Raw genomic sequence first — 27,685 nt, 5'->3', positions numbered from 1 at the left:
TAAAATGTCTTCTTTTGCCGCGGAAATTAACGCATAGTCTATTAAAAAAAAACAAGTTTCGTGGCTCTGCGATTACTGTACAAACAAGGAAATATTGTAAGTTATTAAAAACTGGCGCGCTGACGTAATCTTGCCACACTAACTAGCACTTCCGCGTGCCCTAAGGCACAATAATAATCCTATACTTACGTTCCCTCGTACACTTTTGTTATTACTTAAGATTTGGCGCGACAAGTGCTATCCGTAGGGCGTCGTCGGTCAACGTCAATCTACCCCGATCCGATAACGGTTTGCGGAAACAGTGCTCGTACGTTTAGTTAAAAATGGGACTTGGTCTGGCTCCCGAAGTTTTATCTCAATGTGTGAGGTGGCGCGGTGTGGTGGAGCGTGCGGGAGGGGAGAGGTTAGCGCGCGTCCGTCCACCCGCGCCGCCACCGCATCATCAGTCCGCGTTGGAGAGTTGCCCGCGACGCTTGTCTGCGAGCTCGATCCCTCAGATACGCTGCTGGTTTACGGCGTGCCGTAACACGACACGTTTGGAGGGACCGCCGCTGCTTCGCGTGTGCCTGGTGCTCTGTGAACACTGGATTCTGTGCTACTTGTGTTGTGACGATGTACATGTGCTGATTTGTCCAGTTACCGTCTACCTATAGGATTTTGACGACGCAACCAGTTCCGGATCAGCTCAGCCGGTAAGTAGCGGTGCTTATCGCAGACCACGCTATCGCGGACTCACGCATTTCCGACCGCGCCCGATAAGGCAACTGACTGTACAATGCCTAGAGATACGAACTCCGAATCTGGCAGCAAAATTAATATAATAATATGTATATTTTTCATAGTTAAATTACTGAACAGACGCGGAAATTAAAAGTTCAAAACTTGTTCTGACACCAGTTGCTCTCTTAGTTTTGTAAATAAGGGGAAAAGTTTAACCAGTCTTCACAAAGAATCTGTCAATGATTAAAATGTAGACATAATGAACTTATCCAAGCTGGGAGTGCTGGAACTCGGGTAGTTACGGTTTATTTATTGTTATTGTTCATTGGTAAACAGTTCAAGTTCAAGATGGAGTATGTACTTTAATAAAAAGGCGAACGATCAGGTTATCAGAATGAAAAAGGACAAATAACAAAAGCTATAAAATGTCTTCAACAACAAGGTACAAAGCGAAGTAAAGTTTTTGTAAGCAGTCAAAACATGAAGTGTATGGAGTTAGATAGAGTTTCGACAAGTTAATTGTCGAATCCTTTGCGTCACCTATGTAAACATGATACGCATGACACGATATTTGTAATAAATTTATAATGGTTTATAACTGCCTATCAATTACAAATAGGTAGCTAAATAATAAAAATGGAGATTTAAGATTATATATCGAAGAAGTTCGATACGAAAACTTTTTACTCTCTATTTTCCTAATTCGGCTACCAAATATATTCAGATACTGCAGGTGTATCATGTTAAATACAATGAATAATTCAATCACTAGAGAAAAACTACACCAATCTTAAGATCCGCAAATAAGTACTTGTCGATATCGCAAAACGCCTCCAAAAGTGGTTATGAAATGTGTGGGTTATCATAAAGTGATAACCTACGAAATCGAAGTCTTGAGGAAAAATGTTCAAATGTGAACGATGAAAAATAAATTTAAATAGCAATAAGCAAAAAATAAAAATAAATAATTAAATAAAACTACAAACTATAATAGTATTGTAATAGCTTCGCAACTATAAGGATTCTAAAAACATATTACGTCAAAGGACTTTATATTGCAAAAGAAAATACCTATAATCACATCTGTAGCAATAAATTATGTAATGCGAGTTATCGGCATTCTAAGAAAGTTGACAATAAAATATAATAACACACAGTAACAAATATTGATTTGAGTAACTGGTTTTATATAACAGCATATAGAATTCAATTTTAACCACATCAATACAATTGAAAGATTGTTACATGAACAATAAAAATACCTAAGGATAAATAGACAGTAGCATCTAGCATAGTTTTCTGTGATAATACTGACAGATAAGAAGATGCCATCAGTAGAGATAAGAAACAAATTATTTTCGTTAGAGAATGTTGAACCCGAGAAGTATGTAGCGCCATCTATTAATCAGTAGCAAAACTTTTATGATTGAGTGATCTTGCTTCGGATATTACTTCTTTGGTAGATAAATTATTAAAATATAACATAAATATGTTATTGTTACAGAAAATCAACATGAAAGTTGTTAGTCTTCAACTGCCTTCCGGGCCAAGCATGGAGCGGTTACCGCTACCGTTTAGCCCTACGGAGTTGCTCTGGCGGTATCCCCTGCCATGGGCACCGCCGCCTCCTTCCCCCCTCGGTGATGCAAAGGCTCAACTGCCAGCAGGTCTACCTCCAGAACCAAGATTATGGACAAGAGAAGACGTTTCGGTTTTCCTTAAATGGTGCGAGCGTGAATTCGACTTGCCCAACTTCGATATGGATCTCTTCCAGATGAATGGTAAGTAAACAACACACTTCAAATGAAACAATTTTAATTAGTCAACATGTCGTATTATATTAGTAATGCGCAATTTGTAGCAAAATATTAATAAAGATATTATTATTTCCAGGAAAGGCCTTATGCCTCCTAACAAAAACAGACTTGGGGGAGCGTTGCCCAGGCGCTGGCGACGTACTACATAATGTGCTACAAATGTTAGTCCGTGATGCAGCACTACTGGGAAGAGTCCCCTCATCTCCGGTGACGCCAACTGCGCGCGCTGCACCTTACCCACCTTCCCCACATTCACACCCGCCCACACCGACCTGGGCGGTCGACAGTTTCCATCACTTCCATAGTGCTGCGGCTGCGGCTGCTCAGCAACCTAACTCTGTGACGTTAAGTCCGGCTCCATCAGTAGACAGTTCAGGAAGCCCTCAAAGAGGAGACGCAGTTAACTATGCGCCAAATTATGCGCCGTCTATGCCTGCAACCACCCAAGCCGCTAGTTCAGGAAGCAATCATTCCGACTCTGATGAAGAACCCCAATTTGCACCACAGCCACGATCGCCAAAGGAAACTCCGCTGACAAATTCTGCACCGCAACCACACCCAGCGCCACAGCATTCCCATTACCGTGCTCAACACAGAGAATTCTTCCCGAACGATATGCCTGAATCTAATACAAGTAAGCATCATTTAAAGTAGTTACATTAATTTACGTCTCTAAAAAGAGCTCTAATGTTCAACAACATTCTATTGTATTTACTGTTATACACCTTTAAATGCGAATTAGTGATTATTATGACGATCGTCTTGGACCCTATGAACTTGAAACTAATGTTCAATTTGTTCTTGTTGCAGATGGAAGATTACTTTGGGACTTCTTACAACAGCTATTGAATGACCCGTCTCAGCGGTACACCAACTACATTGCCTGGAAGAACCGAGACACGGGAGTCTTTAAAATTGTAGACCCTGCTGGGTTAGCCAAACTTTGGGGAATCCAAAAGAATCATCTTTCAATGAACTACGACAAAATGTCACGCGCATTACGGTACTACTACCGTGTTAACATTCTGCGGAAGGTGCAGGGTGAAAGACATTGCTACCAGTAAGTGTTATATTCAAACTAAGTTTATCTAACTAAATTCTCATTAAAGTAAGTTTTCGTTATTAAATACCTTAACTAATAATTATTATTTTTTTACAGATTTTTGAGAAACCCAACTGAACTGAAAAACATTAAGAATATTTCACTACTACGACAGCAAATGAGTCCAACGAGAGTTGTACCTCAAGCTGTTGTAAAAACTGAGATGAAAGAGGAGCGTTGCGAGGAAGAACCCATCGACGAAGATATGCCAACTGATTTGAGTATGGCAGCGTCGGAGCCATGGCGAAAGCGTGCGCGGCCGGACCCCGCACCCGCCCCGCCGCCGCATGACAAACATCACATCAGCGCTCTCATCGGGGACAACATGATGATGAAACGGGAATCGGAATACAATGATCATTACGCATTAAACCTCAAAAGTGAAAAATGTGAACAATGATTACGAAGGACTAAAACGTGGGACACTTATTAGTGCGATGCGCATATTTTCTGCATATTATTGAATATGCATTCAGCTCCACCCACTAAAATTCTAGTCAAATTCCTCTCAGAAAGGATATTTAAGTCTTCCTCTAAAATATTAACGTACTTGATGAACAATCACTGAGAGTACTTTGACAGATTTAGAACGGTCATTGGAGTTTAACAGGGTATGGACCTTAATTATGCCTTTGTGCCAAGTGATTTTTATACCTAATAGTGTCAATTATCTAATAGTTAGCAAAAAGGGACTAGAGTTTATTTGTGTTAAAGTCATAGGAATTATTTCAAGATTTGTGCAATGGAACTATTATTTGTGTAACTGTCGACTGAGATCTTGAAGTTACAGATAAGATCGTTGCCAAAACTCAGTATCTATCCATACTATATGTTGTGTGTCGTTCGCACTCGATTAATGCATTTGCGTAATTTAATTAGTTTTATGAGTGTTTTATATTTTTTGTTTTGATTTGCTAAAAAGAGAGGATATATCCAATCCCACGATCTAAAGGGTTAAGAATTGAAAAAAAAAAACATTTATTGTAACGTCTTCCATTCGTTCTTTTTGGCAAACCTTCAATTGTAGCATGTGAAATGTAGTAACTATGACATCTACCACGTAATGCGAACTTATTATTATATTTGGCAGCTTTGAAAAATTAAGTTTCGTTGGCTTTGATTTTTTAAATATTACTATCTATGTATAAAAACTAAAAGACAATAATTTGTCACCAATTTTTCGAATATGCCTTGAATTCAATAAAACACACCCACTGTGATAAAAATAAAAGTGGTAGACATGTAGTGCTGTAGGGACTTTACTCAAAGATTTCCAGCTACAATTTTCTGTGATCTCTTTTATCAATGTAGGTAGTTAGATGTTATAGAGTAAAGATTATGTCTTTGTAAATATTAATTAAGTGATAATTAAGCTAGAATTAGGAACTGACTGTAAAGAGAGTGTATGTATGATTTGTAAAACAAAAAGTGGAGCTTTATTAAAGTACCTAGTATATCCGTAAGTTTGATTAAAACTGAGTTTGTATTTTTACAATAATTTGTATTTGGCATGGATGCCAGAATTTCCAGCGTGTACACAATACAATCTTGAAGTTTCACATTAAAATATTGTGTCAGATTATTATAACTTAAAATAAATGAGAAATATTATGTCTATATTTGCGCATTTATTATTGAAATTCCAAGACCAAAGAAATCAACAAAAAGTTAGCTGGTTCATTACCAGGCTGCTTATAAGAAACTCTTATTCTTAGCCTCCCTATAAACATTCCTCACTACCTCAAGAAGAAAAGTGGATTCTTTTAAGACTTTTTTTTTATCAGGAGCAAGCACAGTTCAAATTATCCCAAAGCAATTCTCTTGGAGTGATTAATCAAATTCTTAAGCTTATGAATGAAGCTGAACAAGAGGAGGAAAAAATATCAAAACAATAAATTAGTTACTGCATTGATCTTTAAGTACTTGTCGATTGTACAGGCCCCTCAATTTTGAGTCCGGATAGAATTTGCCCTACTATGACAATATGAAAATAAATAGCCCCTTTAACTTTCGTTTTAGAGATATTTCACTTTGCATTATTTTCTACAGAAAACAAGTCTTCCAAGATTTTAATGCATAATAATGGCTGTAAGCACGGATAATAAAATCATAACTCCATAAATGAGCAGAAAGATGGCATTCAAGTGCGACCATAGCGACATCTATGGAATAATTCCTTACTTTTACTGACCAACTCAGTTTTACTTGATATAGCCTATTTAATAAACCTTGACAAAACTAAAGACACTTAAGTTTGCTTCGATTTAGATAATAGAGTTTGATGTCAGTGTTGCTTTCATTAATAAGGAATTAAAAAGTATTAATACATGGCAGTTTTAAAAGTTTTTTATTTCTTATCACATATTCATCTACATTATACTTAGCATCTAATCAAAACTTAAACACAGTAATTTTATTATTACCAAAATTAATGTTCAGGAGGTGCATTCTGGAAAAATATGACATCATCTGCTATTATTGTGGAAGCAGTTCTGACTTGACCATCATCCATTTTAACTTCACCATATGACAATTTCCCAGTAATATAAACTCTGTGACCTTTTTTAAGAAATTTATATACTGTGTCTCTAAGACCTGGTTTAAAAATACTTATTCTGTGCCAGTCAGTTCGTTGTAAGACATCTCCTGATTCATATTTGTAACTAAAATGAGTAGCTAATGGAAAGTTTATTACAGGATGTTCCTCGGAACCACGCTTCTGTGGATCTGCTCCAACTCTACCAAGCAATGTAACTTGGTTAATTGCTATAAAAAAATACACAAAATTTCAATAGGTATTATGATGTACACATTATTACAAAGTAAATAATATAACACAAATAAAACATACTTTTCTCCTGTTTCTGGGTACTATGTTGTGTAGCAGATGAATGAAGATGTTGAAACCCAGTGATTTGCCGTAATATGTGTGGAATCTGAAATTTTATCAACTAATATTTAGTCATAATAATTTTTTGACTACTTATTTCAAATAATGTTTTTGTACTAAGTTATTTAACTACCTAAAGTATGTAGGACCACACTTACCCTTACTAGAAAGTTTATAGTTTACTTTATAGATTTTGAAATTTAAATTAAAGGCAAAATTACTTTCTCAGCAATTTGATTAAGGTTTAAAGCAAAACTAAGTAAAATCACGGGTCACAAATCACATATGATTTACAACCGGGTAACCGGATTAGAATTACCCGATAATTTTACGTTATTTTTGGTTTTTTATTAGTTTGATTTTGCACGGTAAGACTCTGTTTATAAATTGAATATCACTTGTTTTGGTTACTTGGCCGGCATACGTGATCACGAAATGATTACTCAATAGATAAAATTTATACGTACTCTGAGTGCTGGAAACATGGCGGTAAGACGAAGATTTTGCTAGCAACAGAAGTAAATTCTTAATGGCACATCAATCCGAAATTATGTTTCAGGATTCATCCGACTAAAGTTTTACAAGCAAGTACATAACCTAACTTTAAACTTTTTGAAACAATGGTAAGGTGGGTGTAACCTAGGCTTGGGTAAAAAATATCGATATATCAAAATATCGATATTTTATCAGAAAATAATCGATATAAATCAGCGATATTTTTTCCCGCGATATATCGACTTTCGATATTTATTTTTAGATATCAAAATCGATATATTTTTTAAAGTTCTGCTGTCTGCTTTTGCGTCACATCATGTATTTGACTTTTTACAAATCTGATGTCTTAAATTTAGAAAAAGAGTAAATAGGCAGTGCATTAAAACACAAATAACACAAATAATAAACATAATGTAAATTGCTTCTCGATTTGGCGTTTGAGTTAAAAAATTTACATTTTGATGTTAAAAATTCGTTTGTAATGTTTAAATAAGACATTTAAAATGTCCTTAGTAAATATTGGTAAGAAGTAAATCAATACCCTTATCAAAATCTGTGTTAAACATTCTCCTTTCAAAGTATTTAGCTTGGCTTTTCTGTATTTTCAAATAATAAAACTGATGTCAAAACCACCAGATGTGTATTTGCTTTAAAATTTCGAATATTTTGGCAATTTTTATAGATAATCGCTTATTGCACAGAAAATATCGATATATCAACATATCGATATATTTAGTCAATACTTATCGATATATTTGAAAAACATCGATACGATATATATCGATATTTTTTCCTCATTTGCCCATCCCTAGTGTAACCACAGACTAAAAATAATTAATTAAAATATTATTAAACCGAATCACATAATAATATTCCGCATTTTACTAGAAAAAATAATCGCCTAAGTCTGAAGAATGCCAAATTTATTAAAATGTTCATGACATGTGCTTTTATTTATGCCTCTGTACAGCTTATTTTTATGATTCATAGATGTAATTCCTTTAAAAAACGTAACCGAAAGACTTGTCTTTACTTTTATTTTTTAAGTTACCTACAATTTAGATGGGGAAGCACTATTTTGTCTTTATGAACTAAATACTAAACTTGCAAATAATAATTTGCAAAAATATTTCGTTAACCTTGAAGGGTTAACGGTTTTTTGCAAAAGCCGCATAGAATGTTACCATACTAAATCTTTTATCCAGTTTTACCAACCGCTCACTCAAACAAATTAGCGTTTACGACTTGCGTCGTTCATCTTCGAATGACAGTTGTTTTGTGGTTATAAAGATAGATAGAAAATTCTATCTCTATCTCTTCAACCACCACCATAAGCAATCCGGGAAGAGTTGTTGCCTGTGAAGGATGCCTTCAGCTGCGAATGCAAAGTCCGAGAAACCAGCCTCTTCGGAGGCTACGGATAATTCTCCAATACGACAAATTATGACGATTATTGAACACAAAATTCGTAATTTGGAGAAAAGAAAGGTAAGTGCTATGTTGCTATCAACAGTAACAACTCAATACATTGATAAGATTTGTTATTTTGTTAAGCGCTGATGTGCCTAAGATTCTCAAATCAAATTTTGTACGGTCTAGATTCGTGTATTTTTTGCCCGTTCATGGCGTTAAAATATTGTTGCAGACTTGACGCCATTTTCACACATGTGCTCATGGAATGTTGACGATACAATACTATGACGCCTTTAGTTTACTTTATACTTTACTTGTCCATGTCCAGTACTGCTATATAAAAACCGATTATGTTTTTATCCAAACTTTTATCGTTTCGTGGTCGAACTTATCGGCTGTTCTATACTATAGGCGGTATCGAGATTATGTTTATTCGTAATAACAAACCGAATTTATTGGCACGGATTGCTGAGTTATTTGTAAAACATAGATTATTAGATTTAACTTATAATTTTGTAAATGCAAAACTTGTATTATGACTGTGGTGAAGTACCTTCAACTATTCTTTTTGTTTGCATATCACCAAATAATCATCATAATCAAAAGCAAGTATAATGCTTTAGAAATTAATATAAATTTTAGAGTTACATACCTATAATAGAATATCCTTTGTGTTTATTCTGTTACCAACAAATAATTAGGTTTAATTTGTTGTTGTTTAATTATAGAGCAAGCTAACATCATATCGAGACTTGCAAAAAGCAGGGAAAGAACTCAATTCGGATCAAAAAGTAGCAGTGGCCAAGTATGATGAAGTCGCTCAGACTCTGGAGTTTGCTAGAGACTTATCCAAGCAAATAACATCCATAGCTGTCTCAGCTGAGCGTGAAGCAAAAAAAAAAACAAGCAAAGAAGGTATGGAAATAGTGGGATTAGATGATGTTTGCTTTAAGATTATTTTTAAGTTCTGGTTTATTAATAAAGGTATTATTAACAGGAAGCATGGGTGCGTTATGCAGCAGACACCAATAAAATTCGCGAAGTATTGCTTATTTTGGATTGTCTTGTCCAAATGGGTAACACAGAAGCTCGAAATGACTTTCTGAATGGAACTAATGGCGCAGTTAAACTTACAGAAGAAGACCTCAAAATTTTGGATGATCTGTGAGTAATGATTCATTCTTTAATTTTGTAGTTATTAAAGAAACACTGACTGAAGATATTGGAAACAGCATTTGTGTTATCCCTGCCAATCATATAAAAGTGATCATGGGTAAAAAACATTGCAAAGGTCTGACCTAAAATATAATAATACAAATGATGCTGAAGTAAGGAAATTCTGAATGACTATTCAAATTTTGGTTTGTGTAAAATGATTGTTATTTGTAATTTTTCAGGTATCCTGAAGTAACACCAAAACATGAAGTCAATGAGGAAGGTCAACCTGGATTCCATATTCAAACAACAAAAGCAGCAGAGCATTTATATGCTATCATCGATGGAAAGCCTAAAGAAATATTAGGCACAACTTACACTCACATCAAGGAAATCATGAGTGCAGTCCATGATTGTGGTTACTTTGACCGGTCATTGGACAACATCACAGCAGAGGTAGAAGAAAGCCACGTTTTAGTCGCGGAAGTGGAGCCTGTGGAAGTATTGGACAATGAAGTGGAACCTGAAGTTGCAGCGGCATACCCACCAGCTACACTGCCTGTGCCACCTGCCCCAGCAGTGGTGCCTGCCCCAGCATATCCACTTCGGCCTCTTCCACCAATAACCTTACAAGAGGTTGAACATGCATATTTTGCACAGCAATATCCTCAACAAAGACCTATCGCCGAAGTTATCGGCTCACAAAACTTTTTCTTTCTGCAAGAATCTGAAATCGACAGTCCAGTCGGGACACCACAACCACCAGCAATTCCCAACCAACCTTCTCCACCAGCTCCAATTCCGACTCAGACTTTCACAAACCAGCACTTTGTACAGCTCCCGGGCGGCCGCGTGGCTGAGCCAGGCTCCCTGCCATTGCCGCCGCAACCGCACTTTCCACCACATCCCGAGCACGCGGGCTTTCCTCCGGGCGGCGTGCCGATGCCGGGCGTACCACACGTGCAACCACTACAACCTGCCATGGGAGTGCCCACTATGGCACCCGCGATGCCCTCTGCACCGCCGCAACTGGAGGAGCGGACCCTTGGCTCTCCAGCGGAAGAAAAGAATGAGGATGAGATCAAGGAGGGTGGAAGCCCCGAACGCGACAATGGTGGTGACCGGAAAATTCACGGACAGGGTGACGGTCAAGCCAGGTACAGACGGTTTGGACGCGGCGGAAGTGGTAGTCGCGGCGCTCCGAATGGCCACCGTGGACGTGGAGCCTTTCAAAGTCGACAGGGAGGAGAAGGCTACCGTGGTAGGCACCCAGGTGACTACCAAGGACGATCAAACAAAGATGGTTATCAAAACAGACAATACGATGGATACCAAAATAGACATGGCAAAGACGGATACCAGAATCGCGGAGGTGATGATCGCGACGGGTATTACGGCAACGGCGACACTGGCGATAGTCACCAGCAAAATGAAAACGGTGGTCGCGACAGATACAACGATAACCAGAGCTACCAAGGCGGATTTAAAAGCCGCGGCAGAGGAGGTCCGCGCGGAGGAACACGGGGAGCGACGCGGCCTCCTCGCCCGCAATACACCCGTAAACCGGAAAGAGTTGAATAGTTTACGGGGATCTCAAGGGTGTGTTGCATTTGCGATATCGCCACGACATAAATGTATTATTATGACGGACAAATTCATTCGTGGAAGGCAGATTTCACCGGCAACAACGCTATGTGGTTAATAAAGAAGAGAGATTATGGTATAAAAATAAAAGAAAAAAAAGAATAAAAAAAAAGAAAAATATTGAAACTTGAAACTGAATAAAAAATAAGTTACTTGAGTTTAGATGTATGATATATGCAGTTATTAATACTTACGTAATTCTAGATTCTTGTATAAGTTCGTCACGCAAGTGGCTATGTGAGGCGGTACGGGAGGGCCGCTGTAGCCGCCGTCTGTCGCTCAGTACCTCGTGCGTGCCTCGTCCTCGTGATAATTTAAGTACAGGAGATGCACACAACTGACTAAACACTGTCAACTGGGACCTTTTTCCAAATCACATTGATTTTTGTATTATTGATAAAGTTGATATAACATAGTAATTATAAATGTGTTAAGATATTATATACATAATTGTTTCTCATAATACTTAAATATATATTATATTATGTATGAAGCTTTCATCTTAACTATATAATTTTGCTACTATTCCTGCGCGAATTTTTAGAGTTTTGTTTTTAATTATATTGGAATTGAACAGGTACCTTAATACCGAAAGCCACTTCATATATTCCTGTTGACATTTATGTTTTAAGATACTGAACTGGCCATAACACATTATGTATGTATGTGCACTGTAAGTTCCGATCTTTACGCGAATAGCTCTATATGATTTTGCTTGTAATTATTTATCGTTCAGATAGAGCTATTATCGATAAATTGATCAGATGTAAGTTTATGGTAATTGGATGTCCTGAATTATTTTTGTTTGTCTTGTCCAGGCTTTTTTTTACATATTCCTTAACATTGTTCTCAATAGAGGCTGTGTGCAAGCAAATTAAAAGTATTCTATAAAAATTAGCATGTTTACTTATTTCGAAACCTACCCTTACATATAATGATAATAGCAAATTATTTGGAAGAAACCGACTATTTTTATTGGTGTGCATGAAAATGAAGTTGTAGAGGGCTAAAACTAATTTGTCTAGTTTATGAGAAATGGAAAATTTGAAACAGGCTTTGCGCTCCCGTTGGACGATTTACAAGTTGAAATTTTAAACCGAAAGGGGCAATGGTAAAATGAAAAATAATTGACTATTTCCTAATTAGATAGCACTAAGGTGTATGCTGCATGGAATTCATTTTTTTTTAAACGTCCCCCAATGAGGAATTTAATCCTTGAGTCGCGGTGGAGTTTTACAAACATACAAATCACATACCTCAGAAAAAGCATTCGTGGAACACACAAATGCTTGTCCTATGCGGGGAATAGAACCCGCGACACGTCGAGTACGGTGAATTTGGCTTGGTTGCCAATTCGGCTATCCGATTTTTTAATCATCTGGCCAACTTTAGCAAGACATTTAATATTTTGTAAAAACAGTCAATCGCTCGATTTGGGCATATATGTGTCAAAATTTGACACGAGTTTTAGTGATATAAATGTATTTAATACATAATATTGTATTAATTTAATACATTTATATCACTAAAACTCGTGTACAAAGGTAAATGAGGGATACCTAACAGAGGGTAAAGGTTTGTAATATTAAAGAAAAGAAACAGTAGCTAGTAATAGGTTTTATTCGATAAAATTGCCGTTATGTCTTACAGTAAGAAATAGTTTTAAAACAAATAGACCTATACCTGTCCAATCTGAACAAAATAAATAAAGTTCTTTTTAACTTTAATTACCAGACAGAACCTGTATTTTTTTCAATGCTACATAGCTACTTTGAAACTACATCTTCGTAGTTGTTTTAATAAAAACCTATACAACCTAAAGCAATTATACAAAATATCTTTTCATAGTGTACTTATATTTAAAATAGAAATATAATATCGTCACATTTTGTTCATTTATAAATTAAAGGGCAGATAACACCTGTCGTGCCGAAATGTATTCACTTATAATATAGAGGTATTTTATACAAATTGAATTTATATGTCGTTCCAGGAATGTGTAACTTCGAATCTGAACATCACAACCAGGGACCGGCCGGATACTCATTGAAAGGGTTTTTGAAGGGGTTTTTTTAAGCGCTTCAAGAAAAAACCCTATGACATATGTTACACCTTCGAACGGATTACTGTAACCCTGTTCCGAACAGGTTACCCTTTACTACCCTGTAACACTGTAACAGGGTAACCCACTCCAATCTAAGACAATGCAATATGCACTCTTTATCATAGACATTAGTTTGAAAATAGTATAACCACGAGCGCACGTGACATCTTACCGCCCAGCGGCGCCATTGTTGCATTTACCGAGCGACTTGTAAACATGGAATAAAAATCATTGTGGATATGATCTTACAGTTTAATTTTGCTTGTCGCACTTTTCAAACGTTGTGATATACATTTTTCGTGTCTATACTTGTAGACCAGGGTCGATAATTTTTAAAACCAAAAAAAAAAAAAATAGTAGGATGAAACCCATTAGAAAAGGAGGGGAATATTATAAAAATGAAAGGAAAAATAATTTACGGGTGATCTGAGGTCGGGAAGGGGGTGGGAGTGACGTTTGAAGAGTAAAAAACGGTTTTTATCGATTTCCGGCAAAACTAAAATTCGTACCGAAAAAAGTCAAATGGCAAAGTTCTAAAAGAAAAAGATCTAAAACTTTTGTGTTTACATTTTTTTCACATAACCTCAAAATTTATGTGTGTATTGTGGTTTTTTATTTTTATCTTTTACAAAAATTTATTTTTGTAACGAAATTTGGTGAAAACTTACTTTTATGTGTCCCAAATACGCTGTAATTTATTTGATTAAAAATATTTATTTTTTCACCTTATTTTGAATTAATATAAAAAAACACTCTGATTTTCAATCGAAAATTCACCCGTCAAATCTTCTCAGAAAATGCAAAAAATGAAAAAAACTTGTAATCGATTTTTTTTTAAATTATTATAAATAATTTCATCTAAAAAAATTGATCTCATTTTGTGTTCAATAGACCAATAATCGAGGAAGGTTTTAGGCTAGGTATATAAAATTACGCAGCAACTAATAGGAGCGAAGATTTAATGGAAAATGTGGCAAATACGGGGAAAAATATTAATCTTCGAGGGCTTTCGTTCAAAAATTCCTAACTTATATCTTCTAACCACGCGGACGAAGTCGCGGGCAACAGCTAGTTACCTATATGACGTTTCGCGCGTAGGTAGTTTGTCCGAGAGGCGCGAGTCGCGGCGCGACGCGTTGGCGATAGAAGAAAATCAGCTGTAGTCTTAGTAAAGCAATGAGGGGCCGCTAGGGTGCAAGTATGCAGCTCAAGTTTAGTGGGTAATTCAGGGTAACACGAATAAAAGCCTTTCGTGAAGGTAACCACTTCAAAGGGTTAAGTTATTGAAGGGGTTAACCCCTTCAAGTGGTTACCATAATGAAGGTGTTAACCATTTCGCTGGGTTTCGAGGATGTAACTCGAACAAAAGGTAACACTGCGATATGAGTTACCCCGTGTACGGGTTACCCTGTCAAACGGCTTAACTCTAAAGTGGGGTTGTCCGGTCCCTGATCACAACATTGTCAATTAACTAAGTCAGATATATTGTCAATAATATTTGCCCCTTAAAGATAATATAGGGTGAGATCATAGAGACTGTGATGGTAGCATATTTTTACAAAACAACATAAAATTGCTCTAAAGTATAATATATACTTTGATAATCGTACAATAAAATGCTTCTTAATTTAAAAGCTTGGATAAGTGTAAATTTGGCCATTTTAAAACTGCAGTTGATATAATATTCCTACACAAAAAAGCAATATGATCAGATCTAGCATACATGTCGGTTGCTCTAGGCGTGTAATGCAGGTTGGTCAAATAAAATAGTATGGTATATAGTTAGTTGAATTACATACAAAAATCTGGAATGTGGTGGAAGCAGAATCAATAACAGATTTTTCAGACCACGTGACGAAATTTGAAACTCAGCAGCTTAACATAGGTAAAACAAATAAACTTTAATCAGTATAATCATGGGCCAATTCATATCCGAGTCGAGTTGAAGATTGAAGTTGATTTAGAGAATCCACCCCGAACACAACGACATCATATGCTGATATTTGTACGCGCATATCTTGGAATACAAGGGCTTGACACGCGACCAGCGACGCCTTCTTCTAGATTGACATCAAAGAGCAAGCGCATTCATATAAATTGTGAGGATTAGATGCGCTTTGAAATGTATGAATTAACCCTTCCAGTTTCATCGCAAATTAATAAACCCATGTATTTAAATAATTATACAACCTTTAACGAGTTTCAAATGAAATAAAATGAGTAACTTCATATACTGTTCAAACGTAATTACATTTCCCTATGCAGCTATGTTAACATGAATATAAAATAAAAAATACATACAAAAGATTTTACGTACCATTACATTTTGCCGTTACAGTAATTAGGCCTTAAATAATAAGATATCACAAATCCGTTTTGAGGTTTTAAAGTTTTTAAATGAATTTAAACAGCACTAACGTTTATTTAAACAATTATTATGCTTAACATCCCAAAATATTTTCCGTTACCAGACACTCGCACAATCCAATTCTTCTGCCTGTTTAATATATTTTCTTTTCAAAATAGCGCAGTAGATCGTTAGGATTAAACTTTCACAGATATAGGCAATATAACAACTTAAAAAAAATTAATACATATTTAATTCATTTGGTAAAACTGAGTGGAAGACTGCGTCATGGTACAGGAAGGTATTATTCTGCTTAAGATCCGTCAGGGCAGCCTTAACGACCCTAACTCGCAAAACAATGTCAGCTGTATTTTCAACAAGTTATAATGCATGTGTACTATTTATTGCGCGTTGATTCATTTGTCGTTAATAACCATACAAATTATATTAAGTCAATGCTGTAGGAATCATTCTAATTGTTATTTAATATATTACAGATAATAGTCAGTCGTAAGCTCAACATTTGCACCTTCAGTATGATCATATCACACTTAGGATAAGCGGGCTTCCATAGCATTATTAAGTAGTTGGACTGACGTGATCTTAGCGCTACTGGTAGTTGTTTATTTCAATTCAATTATGGTGTGTAGACCATAACTGATATGTTTGTAAGCTAAGGCCGCTTTCGGTTATATGATTATCTATTACAACACTTTTAGAAATATGAGCACAGCAGGGCAACAATTAAAACAAAATTCTTTTTAGCAAATGGTTAGATTAGGAACAGCGAGCATAAAATGGCACCGGCGTACTTCAAATAAATTCTAATTAACAGCCAATAGTTCAATAAGATGTATACAATTTTAAATCCAAACTAATTGTAATTGAGGTTCATTTATAACTAGAAATATATCCTGCCCCAGATTTCGTATGAAATATAATTAAATGCTAGAACATATATATTAAAATACAAAACAATTACATACATACCGCACGATTTTCACATGTATAAAAATGAAATGAAAATATTGTCCTTACAAGATTTACTAGAGGCTGCACAGGCTCAGGGCGGGCTATATCATCTGGCGCGACATCGCGTGGCGCAGCTTGCGCTCCCACGCCTCCGCGTCCGCCCACGAGTGGCGCACGTCGCGGAACAGCTGCAGACAGACGCAGGCACGTTACAAATACAAACACTAAAAAAAATCAGAAGGTCTTCAAGTGCATTAAATTCTCGCAAGTCTCTTACCTGAGATAACCACACTTCGTCCGCCAACAACTCGTTGAGAATTACGGTTGTGTCTTTACTGGGATTCTGCATTCTTTTCTCAGCCACTCGTTTACTGCACTCCGCGTACATTAGATACTTTTGATGCGATATCCTCGAATACAGTTGCACACGGCTGCAGCAAGTGGCGCACACCAAGAACTCCTAAAAATAACAATATTTCCGCCTTTATTTATTTTGAATCGAAATTAGCTCTGACTTTTTAGGATACACAGTCACATATCGAACAAATACTAATAGGTCCTTGAAATAAAACTACTTTTACGGATTTTATCGCGGTTTAATTTTTGATTTTAGTTCCCGACATTTCGACACCTTTGCAGATGACTGACCCAAGGCTGAACGCTCTCAGTCTGCCCGTGACCATGATACCTGCAAAGGTGTCGAAACGTCGGGAACTAAAATCAAAAATTAAACCGCGATAAAATCCGTAAAAGTAGTTTCATTTCAATGTCTAACATTCGCGTAAACCTAAGAAACCACTAATAGGTCCCTCGAAACCCGGTGTAAGTTTATGTTATTATGGCATGCGTGAGTAGAAGGTATGTGTTGGGCGGGCGTACCTTCTCGTAGGCGAGTCGGGCGTCGGGCTGGACGGGCTCGAGCGTGGCGGGGTTGTAGGGCTGGCCGTACAGCAGCAGGCGCGCCACGGCTGGGCGCGCGCAGGCGCGACACCCGCCGGCGCCGGCCGCCACGCTGAGGCCGGGCCACGTGGCCACGGCCGCGTCCAGCGCGCGCGCGCCGCCCGCGCCCGCCGCGCCGCCGCCGCCCGACACGCGCGCGCGCATGGTCTCCGTCACCTCGTCCACGGTCTTCACGTTCGACAAAAAGTACTCGTCTGAAATGTGACGGTGCAGGTTGGCATAGAGCTCGCTCTCGGAGTCTGGGCGTCGCTGGAGCGCTGCTGTCGTGCGATAAAATCTCACAATGGACTCCGACAACTTGTGACAGTCGTCGTGCGTCGAGGTGCGGTCGCGCGACAGCAGCGCTGCAGGCGCGTTGCGGAAATTGTATGGAACGAAACTTTTATGCGACGAGCGCGCTTCTGTCGAGCTGCAGTCGCGCTGCCGTCTTGCTGCAACAATTGCTCAAAATGAAAGTACCGATATCGACACCGATTTTGGCGCCTTCGGACAATTTTCTGATCACAGTAGCTCAAAAATATTTTTGTTTTATATGTAATAAATATTAATGAATTGCACTCAAATCAAACAAATAATCGTGTTTTTGAATTCGTTCATTAAAGTAAGGTAGAAGCACTTACTCTATAATATATATAAATGATTACCTTGTTCTTGGAATATTTCTGTAAGGAAGTTGGGATCTAATGCGTGTGATATTAACGTCTGGATATATACTTCAAAATTTTCTTGATACATTTGCGTTTCTAACATCCTTTTTTCAATAAAACTACAATCATCAACAGGAGGAAGCTCATTTCTAACTAACTCAACTATTGTTTCCAAATGCGACTGTGACCTTATTTTAACGGAGACTTGAGTATATAACTTTTTGTTATCTGGGTTCCATACAGTATACTGAAACAATAAAAGAGTTGTTAACCGAAGTTTGCTTTCATAATATCATAGCAAGAGCCAACCAGCATCTAAATGACTGACATTCAATACTCACTGTCGAAATATTACGGTATAAAACTTTCCCATTTTCTTCAAAAGGTTCATACTTTTGTAGTAGTGTCTTGCCGTCTACCCTCCATATAGCAGGCCACATTTCGTTTAATTCGGATCTTAAGGCTATGAATTCTCCAGACTGAAAAAGAAAAAAGATAAATATATTTAGAATTATTCAATTTTAATGGTATTAAGGAGTAAGGGTGCATGTTCTGTAGACTTACATTTTCGATTATTTTGCTGAAAAATTCGATTGAAGTAGAACTCAAGGGTTTATTTGGTTCTACTTCAATCGAATTTAGATTGTGTGTTTGGTGAACAATTCTTAACTGACGGCTAACAACGCTAAAAATACTGGATCGAAATTCAATTTCGATTTAATTCATCAGTGTGATTTCCAAATCGAGATACCAATAAAAAAAAGAAAAAAACAGCAATACTAGTGTGGGATGTCAGCCTGTTGTTAGCATACGCATATAAATAAATCCAGTCTTAGTTAGAAAAAATCTTGTGTTAATTTTTGGTTTATAGATATTTAGTTTTTCGTACCTGGTAGGGCATTTCTTCTAATGGTCTGGCGGTATTGTCTATTTGTCCACTACTGGATACTTGATGATGTGACTTTATATTGTGTTGCATATTCCTGTTCGCCTTATTGTCGTTATCTGTAGTACCGTATAGCCCATATCCCATATTAGCACCATGTGCTGCAACTAAAATGTAGAAAATAATCAAGCTAAGGTGGACAGCTTGATTAATTACTCGATCCAAATGATTCTAAACAGTAAATGTATATGCATTTGTGATTAAAAAACTCAGTTAAACCAAATTTTACTTACAGCAGCCAAAATTATGTTTATAGCCCTTCAAATGCAAATGTTACATAAGTAGTAACTATTAACATGTCTGTGTGCGAGGTAATTGAATAACCAATTGTGTTACACGAAAATCTAATATTCAAATTTCATTAATTGACACCTTATGTAATGATTTGTAAAAGGTAGGAATGGTAAAGGAAGGGGATAGCCAACTGATGAAATAAACCATCGTTGTGGATAACATGTACACACTTCACAATACCTATAGCTTACATTGAATATATTTGACTATGTCAAAACAACGACTAGGTACATAATTTTAATATTGTTGTACTGTACATGTTATCCCTATTTTGGCGAAGTGAGGGGTGCTACCAGGAATAATTAAATTAAAATTATTTAACACATTATCGGTAATATACTCATGTTTATTTTATGTTTTCTCCTATACAAAATTATTTACATAAAATATTGAGAGTTGTGCATAAACAAATAACAATTAAATAGAAATACAAAAAACTTATGTTCAGGGCATGGCCTTCTAATACATTATCTCGTACTTACTAATAGCTGTCAATGTATTATGCAATTAATTTCCCTTACAATATAAAATCACTTTCAGCTATATAGAATATGCATACACTATTGTAAGTACTAACTAATCTCAAATACTGTAAAATACAATACATTATTTTATATGTACAACAGACACCCACTGGTATGAATTCCATAAAAAAATATACCATAATTTTGGAATTATTAATGGTAGCACCCCTTCAATAGCGAGTATGACAAGAGTCACAAATTCTACAATTTACAATAAAATGGCACTAATAATGTGTCATTAACAACAATTTAGGTGAAATCTTGTTACAGACTAACCCTAAAAATATCGACGTTTACTAGTATAGGTACATCACATTTCTTTCTCAGAAAAATATTTACAAATTATAACCATAGATTTCATCTAATAAAAATTTACATTATCACAGTTAAAATGTAACAAGTTTTCACGGTATCCTGCTCAAAAGGCAGTTAGCTTGCTCCTGTCATACAAGCTTCAGGGCTAGCTCTTCACCATCGCGCTCTACTTCTTAAATGGAAATCTAATAAATTGAACGCACCTTCGTCGGGCTGGTGTTGATAATAGTATTGTTGCTGTGGCGCTGCCTGCAGCGACGTCACGGGCGGCGGCGCAGGAGGTCGTGGCTTTTTAGGCGCTGCCGGCTGAGGCGCCACTACCGCCGATGGCGTTGGCTTATTCATACTTGTTCGACCCTTGTTCTTTCCTTTATCATTAAGAGGTGTACTAGGCACATTAAGCACCGGCTTGTTGAGCCTTCTCGCTTCCTCTTCTGCGTCATAAGCAGCTTCTTCACTACCATCATATTTACGTTTCCTATCCTTATTCAAATTATAATACCGGGGATCGTCCAACTCTTTTGTTTGAGAGGGAAGGAGATTAGACGACGCGCCATGTATTTGATTAGCACCCAACAAGCCCGTCGCACTCATACTCGCCGAGGAACTCATGACTGGATTGCTCAGTGACATACCTGCATTAATCACGTTCGACGACGGCATAGCTCCATTGGCACTTTGCTGTGTGGGATTTCCATCACATTGGCTTTTATGATCGTTTGGAGTATAGGGTTTATTATTTGTTGTATTATTAGTATTCGTTCTAGACCAAGTTGATTTTCTGGCGCCTCTGCCGGCTGGCGGAGGAGACGTGTCACGCTCTCCTTGTAAAAATTTCAAATAAGAAGCCATGAAACCTGAACCGGGGCCCGTGACAGGAACATTAAATTTTTTATCCATAATTTTTGAAGTAGCGTCTTGTGAAGTGCTGTTAATGTTCTGCTGCTGTGAAGAGGGTGCTACCGACGATGCAGTATTTGCCCGTTGTTCTGCAAGGAAACCAAGTTCTTCCTCTATATTAGGTACTACCACCTTAGGCTGTTCCTCTTCACGTGTTTCAGGCGTCGAAAAAGATGACGAGGAAGCCGAAGGTGGCGTCTCGCTAAATGACGACAGTGGTGTTAACTCCACAGAAGATTGGAAATCGGGATGGGGACCTAGGTGAAAGGGTGGAAAATAAGTCAAAGCATGACCATGGGGCATTGTTAGTGCTTGGTGTTGGTTAGCAAAATTGGTTGCGTGTAAAGGAGCTTGTGATCCAAAAGCTGATGTTCCAGGGAACATTTTTGGTGGAGGGGGTGGTAGGTTCCACCTCTCGAAATCAAAATAACTACCATTCTGCTGTTGACTGCTAGTTGAACTATGGGCGGGCGGAGGGATTCTATTTGCTAAATAATCAGCCATGACAACATTAGATAATTCATTCATATTTGTATGAGGAACTGACTTTTCAACACTCTTTCTTCTTGACGCTATTTTGTTTGTTGTTGATGTTGGAACTGCTATTGGGGTTTGAATTTTACTGGATTTTACGTCTTGTAATTGACAACTCTGTTGCAAACTTTGCAAGTTTTTAACTATACTCATAGGATCGCCACGACAACTAGACAGATCTTGTAAAGCTACGTTATTGCCATCAAAATAGTTTTGTTTATCTGGCAGACTCAGCACTCTACTGGAAGACTGACTCTGAGGAACAGATTCATCATTATGAGTATTACTTTCAGTTAAACCACCATTATTGTAACTATTACTACTGTTATTACTAGAATATTTTCTAGGAGGTTGTCGGTCACTTTCCCAACAAGTTTGACCAGAAGACTGAGTTTGATTTCTTTCATATCTACTTTCACTATAGGTTTTATTTTGTTCAAGTCCTAAAGCCCTAGTTATAACAGAAGGATAAGCTACTTGACTGTTTTGAGAGGGTGACCTTGTTACTGAGGCATCTAAAGGAGACCTAGGTGCAGTATTATTTACTTTGTTGTAATGATCACTATGTGGTTGAGGGGAATTTATTGAATTCATAGGACTATGGTACATAGGATATGCAGGACTAGATCCATGATCTAGAGGGGAAGTTTGTGGTGCTGCTTGGGAGGGACTCTGTCGCCTTGGCACAACCACACCACAATCTGGACCGTTTTGTGAACTACTACTAGAATACCCCGTATCTGTACTAGAACTACTCTTAGCGCGTACATGGTAATCAGATTCTATATTGTTTCCACTTTGATAATGTCTAAAACTAGAATTTTGTGTAGCAGAGTATTGGGAATTATTGATTCTATTTGACTTTGTTGAATTTCCACTACTGCTACTATAATTTAGCCTGCCTGGGGCATCCATTATAGAATAACTTATAGGAGAGGATTGTGGTTGAACTTTATCATTAGATTCACAACTTTTTCTTTGTTCATTACTTAATTCTGGATAAACTTTACTTTGAGCCTTAGTCTGTACTTGTGGTGGTTTTACTGAAGGGGATACAAAATTACTAATGCTATTAGTTATTTGTCGGGAAGATTTCTCACTACTTGTGGTTTTAGGGGACTGGGAATTGTAAATGGAAGCAGATGGTCTAGAGGTTGTACTTGTAGATGATCGATAATCTTTACTAGGTGGAGTTGGGGAAGATGTCACCGGTGGAGTTGACACTATACACGATTGCTGGGAATGAGCAGTTGAACTTGCAGAACTTGAATAGGACTTACTTCCTGCATAATCCTGCTGTGATGAGAGTTGACCACTCTTTGCACTGCTTGTACTATATGAATTATCAGTCTGATTTCCAAATGTTGGAGATTGAAAAAATGTTGATGATGATGTTGAAGTTGCTGGCTGTTTCGTTGCTGTTGCTGGTGAGCCAGATCTGTTAGTTTGTTTACCAGCACTAGATATCTGAGAGTTGAGGTGATTATTGAGAGTTTGTGCTGCTGCAAAATGTGCATTAAAATTCTCGTATGTTGCTGATGCTTTTGTTGTAGCTGGACTTGGAGATGAGGGCACAACACTTTCATGTGGTAAAATTCCAAAAGGACTAGGCAGTTGATTATTTCCTTGCCAACTCAATCCAGTAGTGCTGCCTGGAGTTGATGATTGGTCAAAAAATGATGTTCCTTGTGCTGCCAAAGTTTGATGTGAATAGTTTTCTCTTAAAGTAGACAGTTCAGATTCAACTGAAGATTGTTTTGATGCAACTGCAGCTTGGGCTTGAGCTATAACTTGCCGATGCTGTGCTTGAAGAGAAGAACTGTAGTGTGCAGGTTTGGGATTTGCATGATGAAACAGTGGTGAAAATACTGCGTCATACCCTACTGCTGGGGGAGACAAAAATCCAGCAGGATTGAAGGGTGAAGCAGTTGATGAACCAAGTTGCCCTGCTAATGATGCTGTTGTATGAGCTGCTTGTAGGAGCAACTGACTTGTTGTTGATGGCACTGATTGGCTGCCTAATCCAGAGCCACCACTTGCTAGGTGGTGATGAAAATCCCCACTTGCAGCACCGGCCTGAACCCCTGCTAACCGATTGTATGAATATGCTGACCATGGTCCTACTGGATCCATTACCACCTCCGTGTTGCTCAAATGTCAATGTATGTAATATGTCAATAGAAGTCCACACTTTCATCCATAGTTTGTAACACACAATCAATTGTATTTACAGCTACTACCACTATTTTGTAACACTGCAACTCATGTTGAATTTACATACTCTTGATGCTGAGAAAACACCCCTGAAAATAAAAGAAAACCAATATTAGTATCAAAACAATGCAAAATATGCAACAGAGGCTATGATCCTATAAGAAAACAGAAATGTTTATCTTAATTGGAAAGTTACCATGATAACTGGGACTTAAACAAAACAAAAGAATTTGTACTCAAGAATTTACTGAAATTCAAAATAAAGCAGTGGCCCTATGAAATAAAAATAATCCGGCGCTTCACTGAGGAAGCGTCAGAGTGACGGAACAATACAGAATCATATTTTACACTGTCATATTACCAAGTTTGTATAGACAAGAAGAAACATACCATCGCCTTGGTTTTTCACAACCATTTATCAATGTGGTTTCGGAGGACGCTCACACAACAGATAACATCATAAATATGGCCTCGACTCCTCGAGTGCTCGTTGCGACGGGTTTTGTCTATTGTGAAATGAAAAGTAACTCAGGTCACAGGTTGTGCACAACAGATCTCGTTTTGTTAAACACTTCTCAATAATAAATCTTCAGTCGTCGTTACAGTAGTAGTGATGTTTCAACAAACCAATAACTTTATTTACAAGTGGAAATACGACAACGTTTCGCCTTTCACATTAATCGCCGCCATCTTACTTGTCGAATATCTGTCGGTCGGTCGAACGAACGAAAGACCGCACACAAAACAAGCGATACAACGCCATCTATAATGTGAGTTGGTAAATGAATTAGCTAGACGATATTTTGTGTTATTTAAGAATTATTATTAAACGTAGAAGCTATAAGTTAATTTTGATATATTGTTTAATACGTAATAAATCACTATGAATTATAAAAATCCAGGAATATAGGCCTCACAGTTCCCTGTATTCAATACAACTTTGAATTTGCGGTATTTCCGTTTAAAAATACGTTTTGTTAATGCGAAAAAAATAATTTATCAATAAGTTACGTTATTTATCCAACAACAACTAATCGTAAGTGTTTCCTGATTTCATCATTTTAGAAAATGTATATGTTATGTTGATTGGTAGTTTCTATTACCTTTATGTTGAATCTAAAAATAAAACGATAGGATATTGCTAGATTATTAAAATCGTCAGAAGCACCGTGGTATTATTTGTAACGGTGTACTTTTCAGAATTTTTAAAGACAGGACATGTTAAAAAAAAATATTACAAATATAATATATAAAATATAAATGCGGACAACATCACATACATTGTTCTGAACCCAAAGTAACTTGCTAAAGCACTTGTGTTAGGGAATCCAGAATCAACGAAGATACCACAAATGGCACAAACACCTAGACCCGAGACAATGTAGAAATGTGAATTTTTACATTGACCCGACCGGAGATCGAACCCGGGACCTCAGAGCTAGCGATACCTTGAAACCGGTGCGTACGCAACTCGACCACGGAGGTCGTCAAATATCGTAATATTCGTTCGAAATCGTTATATTCTAATTCTCTCTAATTTCTAATCGTCATTATTATGTATAATGTCTAGCTTGACGGAGTTTACGTATCTTTACGCGTAAGCTAGAGGTACGGCTAGGCTAGAGCTTACCTGTCGAACAGTACAGATCGTGTCGCTTTTCTCTTACTACGCATTACCCGCCTTAAGTTAGTTGAGCTAAAAACAAATAAGTCTGTGTTGCCAGTTTCTGTTTTTCATTCACCACTTAAAGTTATTTTTGTGGGTAGTATTAAGGACTGGGCAAATGCGAGTTGAACCCGCGAACAGAAGCTACGCGACTATCCAACAATTATTTTTTTAATAATATCACTTTTTAAATAGTAGATTATTCTGGACTGAAAAGTTACATATTATCTGCAGTATTTTCATATTTCAGGCCTTGTCATCTATATTTCTACATACATATATATATATATATATATATCTTATACTAATATATAAAGCTGAAGAGTTTGTTTGTTTGAATGCGCTAATCTCAGAAACTCCTGGTCCAAATTGAAAAAATATTTTTGTGTTGAATAGACCATTCATCGAGGAAGGCTTTAGGCTATAAACCATCACACTGCGACTAATAGGAGCGAAGATACAATGGAAAATGTGAAAAAAACAGGGCAGGTATAAATCATAACTTATATCTTAACCACGCGGACGAAGTCGCGGGCAACAGCTAGTTTCAGATATTGGGCGGGGAAATGGAAATCTTTCTTTAACAACAATTATTTTTGTCTGACTTCCAAGAAGGGTTTTGTTTTTCGCGCGTAGTTTGTATTGGATTCGTCTTATTTCTTTTCTTCAGTCTTCATGACTTATTGCATTAAATGCAACACGATTATAATATTCCCCCTATCCGGACTGGTTGTCAGACTGTCATGGTTCTGTCTTCCCGTAACGTCCGTAAAAGATGTATAAATAAAAGCCGGGATCCACAAATACCGTGCCTTACGAAACACGGAGGATCTCAGAAATGATCACTCATCCAGGGACCGACCGTATCAAGTGTAACTTAACTTGGTCGAACAACAGTTGCAGTTTTAGTTCTTACTCACTCGATATTCACTCTTTATTTGCTGAAAATGGGTATGGTGGGTACCGCTAAGCTTTTAACGAGCTTTAAAAACTTGCGAATCAATGCAATGTCTATAGAAAAACTTAACTTCCACGATAGCTCAATCGCAAAAAGTAAAAGGAAACAACTCCTGAAGTTCAATAAGTGGTTTATTGGACATAACTTTTTCAGTAGCCGACTATTTAAAATTAAATTGTCAATTATCTTTGGTACTTTTTTCTAAAACATATTATATTATCAGTTTAGGAAGACTTACAGACAAAACCTCATAATGCTAACCTACAAGTTAGTCATGAGTGAGAAAACTGAAACATTACCGTCTTGTGCAGTTCATATCCGTTATATTAATATTTGTGTGTATAACATGTTTATAGTGTACCATACATTAAATATCATTTTGAGTTATAACATTTATCCTTCAATATTTCAACTATCTCGCTGAACCAGCATTCTGAGACTATAAAAATATTATTTGCAGTTACATAACATGCTTGATAATTACATATTTTCATGTTAATTTTTAATTTTAGTGTTAGAATGGCCTTCATTCTGGTTTACATGAAATTTATTTGGATATCGGTAGGTTCATAATAATTGGAAAAGAATAAATCAGTTTCTAACATTTGATGCATCCAACGCATCAATCTTCAAATTTATATTAATTTCATTATTTAGTTACTTATTATCGCTATACTTTTTTCCATGCGTAAGCAAAAGATGGCAAATAGTTTTGGTTACGTTTGAACAAGAATCAACGCCAATGAATGTTTTACAATAGTAATAACTTGTACAGTTTGCTGGACTAAAATTATGGAACTAAGTTTCTTGTTAAATTAGGTTCTTAAATTTTACATATTAAGTATGCGACATAATTGCTTGTAATGAATAGGAATTGTTAAACGTGTATGCCATTCTTAATTCGTTATAAACTAACACAAAATGTATATGTTACTCAAGTTTGTGCTGAAACAATTCTCGGTATCGGTGCAATAGAGGAAGTATATACCGTTATCCAAACTTCCACAAAATACTCATAATATGTATTTAATATTTCAAATGAAATCAACTGTATTCGAATATAGTACC

At 36.9% G+C, this 27,685-nt stretch overlaps 4 protein-coding genes across 5 annotated transcripts; 2 read left to right on the top strand and 2 right to left on the bottom strand.

The window, feature by feature from the left end:
* The first annotated feature begins 432 nt into the window (after positions 1–432).
* LOC113508426 (ets DNA-binding protein pokkuri) lies at positions 433–5,258 on the top strand. Its single transcript, XM_026891468.1, has 5 exons — positions 433–692; positions 2,225–2,501; positions 2,614–3,171; positions 3,348–3,597; positions 3,697–5,258. Exons 2-5 carry the CDS (start codon positions 2,234–2,236, stop codon positions 4,037–4,039), a joined length of 1,419 nt encoding a protein of 472 aa, XP_026747269.1. The 5' UTR covers positions 433–692; positions 2,225–2,233; the 3' UTR covers positions 4,040–5,258.
* A 705-nt stretch (positions 5,259–5,963) lies between these two features.
* Positions 5,964–7,168, bottom strand: LOC113508427 (single-stranded DNA-binding protein, mitochondrial). The gene is made up of 3 exons (XM_026891469.1): positions 6,997–7,168; positions 6,491–6,575; positions 5,964–6,405 (listed from the first exon to the last, which is right to left on the bottom strand). The coding sequence occupies exons 1-3, from the start codon at positions 7,012–7,014 to the stop codon at positions 6,068–6,070; spliced, it is 441 nt and encodes a 146-aa protein (XP_026747270.1). The 5' UTR covers positions 7,015–7,168; the 3' UTR covers positions 5,964–6,067.
* A 1,089-nt stretch (positions 7,169–8,257) lies between these two features.
* Positions 8,258–12,133, top strand: LOC113508429 (caprin homolog). Its single transcript, XM_026891472.1, has 4 exons — positions 8,258–8,512; positions 9,166–9,352; positions 9,439–9,601; positions 9,835–12,133. The coding sequence occupies exons 1-4, from the start codon at positions 8,390–8,392 to the stop codon at positions 11,171–11,173; spliced, it is 1,812 nt and encodes a 603-aa protein (XP_026747273.1). The 5' UTR covers positions 8,258–8,389; the 3' UTR covers positions 11,174–12,133.
* Positions 12,134–14,719: 2,586 nt separating this feature from the next.
* LOC113508424 (serine-rich adhesin for platelets-like) lies at positions 14,720–24,727 on the bottom strand. Of its 2 annotated transcripts, XM_026891467.1 has the most exons (9): positions 24,384–24,713; positions 23,060–24,082; positions 20,549–21,334; positions 19,156–19,319; positions 18,608–18,745; positions 18,264–18,513; positions 17,539–17,813; positions 16,937–17,119; positions 14,721–16,847 (listed from the first exon to the last, which is right to left on the bottom strand). In XM_026891467.1, exons 2-9 carry the CDS (start codon positions 23,910–23,912, stop codon positions 16,761–16,763), a joined length of 2,736 nt encoding a protein of 911 aa, XP_026747268.1. In that variant the 5' UTR covers positions 23,913–24,082; positions 24,384–24,713; the 3' UTR covers positions 14,721–16,760. The 2 variants fall into 2 exon arrangements, with proteins under 2 accessions (XP_026747267.1, XP_026747268.1); XM_026891466.1 differs by having other exon boundaries at positions 14,720–16,847; positions 20,549–24,082; positions 24,384–24,727.
* Between the last annotated feature and the right edge of the window lie 2,958 nt (positions 24,728–27,685).

The sequence above is a fragment of the Trichoplusia ni genome, chromosome 2 (assembly GCF_003590095.1).
Source record: "Trichoplusia ni isolate ovarian cell line Hi5 chromosome 2, tn1, whole genome shotgun sequence".
Lineage (NCBI taxonomy): Eukaryota > Metazoa > Arthropoda > Insecta > Lepidoptera > Noctuidae > Trichoplusia > Trichoplusia ni.
Note: the sequence above shows the minus strand (reverse complement) of the source record. Positions and strands in the feature narration are given on the sequence as shown.